Source organism: Neophocaena asiaeorientalis, unplaced genomic scaffold, assembly GCF_003031525.2.
Source record: "Neophocaena asiaeorientalis asiaeorientalis breed wild unplaced genomic scaffold, Neophocaena_asiaeorientalis_V1.1 scaffold465, whole genome shotgun sequence".
In the NCBI taxonomy this organism is placed as follows: domain Eukaryota; kingdom Metazoa; phylum Chordata; class Mammalia; order Artiodactyla; family Phocoenidae; genus Neophocaena; species Neophocaena asiaeorientalis.
Genome location: NW_020174936.1, coordinates 240845 through 246294, shown reverse-complemented (window position 1 = coordinate 246294; position 5450 = coordinate 240845). Strand labels below are relative to the sequence as shown.

Sequence of the window (5450 nt, the reverse complement as noted above, 5' to 3'; positions counted from 1 at the left end):
TACTCTGTGGACTGTGGTCACTACTAATAACACTTCTTATTGTTGGGAAAGCTCTTGTGAAACATTTGTCAAGCACATAAAATGGTATAAAAGTGAAATACAGTAATTAAGATGTGTGTTCTATCGATTGTGTAAGCTAAAGTAATTTTTCATTACTAACGTAAGATTTAATAAGTATAAGTAGTTAAAGATTCTGACTTGGCACTAGTCATTAGCATGTAATTGAACTAGTAAAAAAGATCAGTTAAAGCTGTGTTGATTACCACCTTATCTTTGAAAGGCAATTAAAGACCTCAATCATTGCAACAAGATTTGATTGTGCAGCCTTTATTGGACATTGATCTTTCAGCAAAGTGCAGTTACATTTTCCATTAATTTACAGTAACAGAGTTTAACGCTGATACCCTAGACTGTTGACCCAGGTGAGATGTAATGCTAAGTACTTGTTTAGGTTAAGATGCCCCCAAACGTCATTACTGTCTGAATGGTAAGTGCTGAAAAAAAGTAGATACCCGATCCACTAGCTTTAGGATAAGGTTTCTGTTATCTGCATTAGCTTTTAAATGAAATGAAACCCAGATCCTTGTCTTTAGGTCACTCCACTCATTCAAACAACATTCATTCTTTAATAGAATTAAGAGATATTTTGTGAAGAATTATAGATGATGTGTGATTATAATTTTGAGTGATATAAATATAAATGACAAAATAAAATGTACATTTTAAAAGAAATACACATGGCTTTTAATAATTGTTTCCATTTTTACTGGTCAACAATTAGCAAAATATTAGTGGCCAAATATGTATGATGAACGAACTTATAACTATTTGTACAATTTGGTATGTTAAGCCATTAGCACTGAGAAACTAGGGATTTTTTTTTTTTTTTAATTAGCAACCTCTTTCTTGCTCCCAAATCTGTTACTGCATCTTTATGGTGGTTCACAACTTATACAGGAACTACGAATTTTGACTAGAAACTTCTTCCAACACTTGATAATTGATTTGTTTAGAAATAACAATAGAAGAGATGCAAGATTTTAAACTAAAATAAAACTTCATCTTCATTCAAAAAATAGTTGCCTGGATTATTTTGAAGACTAAAAATCCCATTAAAGAAGTGTAGGCAGAAAAGCTGTCTGTTTCATCAACTAAGAAAACTCCTGCTATCCAGAAGGGCTGGGTCCACTTAGAACCCTCCTGGCCATCTCAGGCATAACCAGCATGCGCACAGGCACACTCCCACAAACTGCCTTCATTGTGTCTCCTCCTGCCTTCCTCTCACTTATTTAAAAAATCCTTTTATTGATGAAGTCTTTTAAACTTAAATATATATGGAACACAAGAATGAGGATTACAAAACCAGCTTTTCTGAAATTAAGGTAAAACGGACATTTGCTTACAAGCACATTCATGATACATTTTAAGGCAGAAAGGTTTCTTGTTTTGTCCTTCTTAGATTACAGGTGGAAAAAACTAAGATACAAAGGAGTAGTTATTAGCCTGAGGTCAAAAAGTAAGATAGCACTGTTGCTAAAAATAGAATCAATCTCCTGCCTCCAGCATTTATATTTTATCCTTTTTAGGTCACAATACTTTGATGTAATATCCAACTTTAAAGAAAAAACTTGAACCATTGCTGTTCAATGAGAAGAATTTTTTCAGACTAAACGGTTCACTATAAGACTTCATAAATCCAAGGAATGATATTTTAAATATTTGAACCATGCCCTTAGCCATTGTTGAGTTCATCCTTTACCATGATCAACTTCATGAGAGCAAGAGGTCTATTGATTTTCATGTAATACAAGAAAATATTACATTTGCTTAATTGTTACACAGTGAGCACATCAGACAAGAAATCAAGGCTCTATTTAATGCTGCAAGCAGCAGAGAATTACAGAGATCAATAGGGTAGTTTGTCAAAGATGTTCTCCAAGGAGACTTACCTATCACCATATGAACAAGAAGTCACTCCGATTGTAGCTATTGAAAAACAGGTAAGCACAGTCAGCAGTACAAATTATCAGAAATCAAACAGGCCAGTGTGAAAAGAAGTGCAACTCTACTGAAAAGCTGTTATTTATGGTCTGATAAAAACCATTTTATCAGCCTTGTGTTGGGACCAAACCTTTACAGCAAGTATTGACAAGATCAGGAGCAATGAATGAACAGTATTTGACTTAAAACTTATGAGCTATAGTTATTTAACTTTGCCCATTACAGAGGAAATCAGTTCTAGCCTTCCTTGCAAAATGCTAATAGTCAGTTTTATTATTAATGAAGCTTAATGTAACACGATCTCCTTTGTGTAAGCCGTTCACTTAACTAGTGTCAAGTATATTCTTCTGGACTAAATATATTGGCATAAGTACTTCTTTGATTAAAAGGTTTAGAATTGCTGTTAGACAAGTGAACACTACATATATTTGAAGAACAGTTCACTCTGTAGCTCACTTAAAATGACTACCTTTAACGAAGCCAGTTTGTGTCACTTCATTATTCCAGTGCTTTCACCTCAATCACTTCCACTCACCTTCCCTACTGATTTGCCAGAAGTAGGCACCCAAACGTTGGTTAGATTGAATTCTATAAAATATTTTGCTACAAAACTGTGTAAACATTGCAGAGCATCAGCAACACATTAACATAAAATGATATATAATGCATGTTTGTAATTATGGGAGAGATCATAAATCTTAAACACCCATTGGTTTAGAAATTAAATAGTTCTTAGTTCTCCCTAAATTACTCCAAATTTCTGGAATTTACCATTCGTCTGGGTTTTCTGTAACTACCCCCAAGGATAAATTTTTTTTAATGACTTTGCTTTAAAAAATGCAATTAACTTAATAAAATTCTAATGCAAAACCGCCATCAGGTCTTTAAAATTTCAGCCCACTTTCCATCGCCAATAAGTCTATGGATAGATACGTACCATTTCAGCTAGTTGCTTTTTTAAACAGTTACCAAATTTATTTTTTCTGGGTCTTTCTAGATTTTAATTGTTCTTACAGCTTTATTGGCATGCCATTTTAACTTTTAATAAGTCTTAATTTCATTCTTCTTGCTGCATTTACATTACCTAGAGTTGTTATTACATTTTTAAAAAAGTAGTATGGTATTGGATTCTTTAGGTGATAAAAAGTTTCAACATTACACCCACACCTGTCATACAGGTAAATGGCACAAGGGCTGTAATACATTTCCATTTAAAATCCTGACAGTTGAATGGTTTAAATTTCAGATTGCTGTTAGAATTCTCAACAACTTTGGATTTGCCAATGATATTATCTCTATCATATATCCTAAAATTCTCTACTTCTTTTCCCAATGTTAAAGATTTTTTCCCCTTCCTTGTGGGGTATCTATATTTTCAAAGAGTTGATTTAAATTGTTAATACATAACTACAGAATCTATAAGTTACAATCATTTTTTACCTCTAGTTTAACCTAGTTATAGGAAAAAATTCATATAAGCGTTATGTGTTTGTAGTTCCCATTGGCTAAACAGAGTATGCAATATATAACAATGTATTAATATGAAAAGCTTTGCCTCTTGAGGGCAATGATTCATCTTAAAGAACCAGACACCGTAGAAAGAAAAAGGTGTTTGCAAAGTTTTATTTTAAAGGATCAAAAATAAATATTGCACATACACATGAGAAAATCTACTGATATTTTCATCCTCCAGTGCATACTTTCAGTACATGGCACCTTCATCTTCTTTATTTAGAAAATAAACTGTTATTGGTCCATAACTGGTGTGCACAGTCTCTGTGACTCTAGCAAATAACCAGGAGCCAAGTCCATATAATAAAGTTGGAATACCTAGAAAACAAATGAAAATGTTACTTGTGAAATCAATACCTATTAATCATGTACTCATATATTTGTCATGGTATAAATCACATAGCACTCTTCAGCAACATCAAGAACTTATAAAGTTACAAAAATATGAGTATACACTGACTCAACCTAAAAGGTCAATTTCATCTATATGGAACATAGTAACAATTGTGTAAGCCTAGAGATTTAAAAAACTATAGATAAAGCTGATGTAAACTGTAATTCAAAGTACTTTACAAACATTAATTCATTACCTCCAAATAATTATGAAGTAATTCTATATTCTTTTCACAAATAAGCAAACAGAGAAGTGTCGTTAATGTAGTTGTAGATGCTCCTGATGATTGGCCTTGAGCTTAAATTACTAGGTCATCTTTATTGTGCTTTTAAGTTGGACAGTAATACCGATGGCTAAAATAATTTCTCGTACAACTTAAAAGAAACTGGGTCAAAAAGCTGTCTTCAAAATCTAAGGCAAAACCTAACTCTAAGGAAGATTTTAGTATAATAACAAACATGAGAAAGAAACAATCCCATTAATATTTTTACAACTGATTTGAAAATCTTGCTTCAACCTATTTGAAATAGGTATATAATAGACTGCAATAATATATTTCTTCTTTGGAATATTTCCATTTGTGATTAGTTGCCATTTGTGATACATGAAACTAAATATATACTAGCCAGAGATATGGATTAAGCACACATATGCACATGACACTAAGCTGGACACAAAGCAAACTTTCACAATTCCTATTTTTTGTAAGACACTTATTTAATCCATGACTATTATTAACATATTAAAAAACATGTATAAAACCACAGGCACATGAATCAATAACAAATATTGTATAGTCTGCACAAATATTATTGTTCCTGGGTATGAGCTGGACAGAAAATAACAATTTTAAAGTAGAGCTGTGCAACTGGAAAATCACTTTCTTTCTAGATAAGAGGGAAATCAACACATGCTCAGGACTAATCATATTGTTAAATTTTTTTCTTATTTTTCTGCAAGAGGATATTTGCTGTGTTATGTTCTTTTTGAGTGTATAAGTTCATTGGACTACTTTGTGCTTATTCCCTGAAGCTGCATTCCAGCCACTGTGATGCCAGAGATTAATCAGGAGAAGCATCACTAGTTGGCAATGAGAGAGGCAAAAATGCCCATTCAGACTGGCGCCTCTCTATTTTTAGGAATATACTGGGTCACAGCTTGTTACTTTCTCAGGGTTCCCTGGAATTCCTATGCAACTTTTCACAGTATATTGCCTTCTTTGCCTTGGTAATACCTCCCCCCAAATCTCTAAATGCCTCAAGGGAACGTCAAAAAAATTCACAAAAACTAGCATCATAAAGCTATTTATAAATCATTCAACCAAAAGGAAAAAAAAAAGGCAAGTAGGGCTTCCCTGGTGGCGCAGTGGTTGAGAGTCCGCCTGCCGATGCAGGGGACACGGGTTCGTGTCCCGGTCCAGGAAGATCCCACATGCCGCGGAGCGGCTGGGCCCGTGAGCCATGGCCATTGAGCCTGCGCGTCTGGAGCCTGTGCCCCGCAACGGGAGAGGCCACAGCTGTGAGAGGCCCGCGTACTGCAAAAA

General features: G+C 34.0%; 1 protein-coding gene across 1 annotated transcript in view; it reads right to left on the bottom strand.

Annotated features, from left to right (window-relative positions):
- Positions 1-3610: 3610 nt before the first annotated feature.
- Positions 3611-5450, bottom strand: part of CUNH15orf61 (chromosome unknown C15orf61 homolog) — a 5360-nt gene continuing 3520 nt past the window's right edge. The window contains exon 2 of the mRNA XM_024761673.1: positions 3611-3831. Within this exon, the coding sequence (XP_024617441.1) occupies positions 3704-3831 (128 nt within the window). The 3' untranslated portion in view covers positions 3611-3703. The remainder of the gene's footprint in view (positions 3832-5450) is intronic.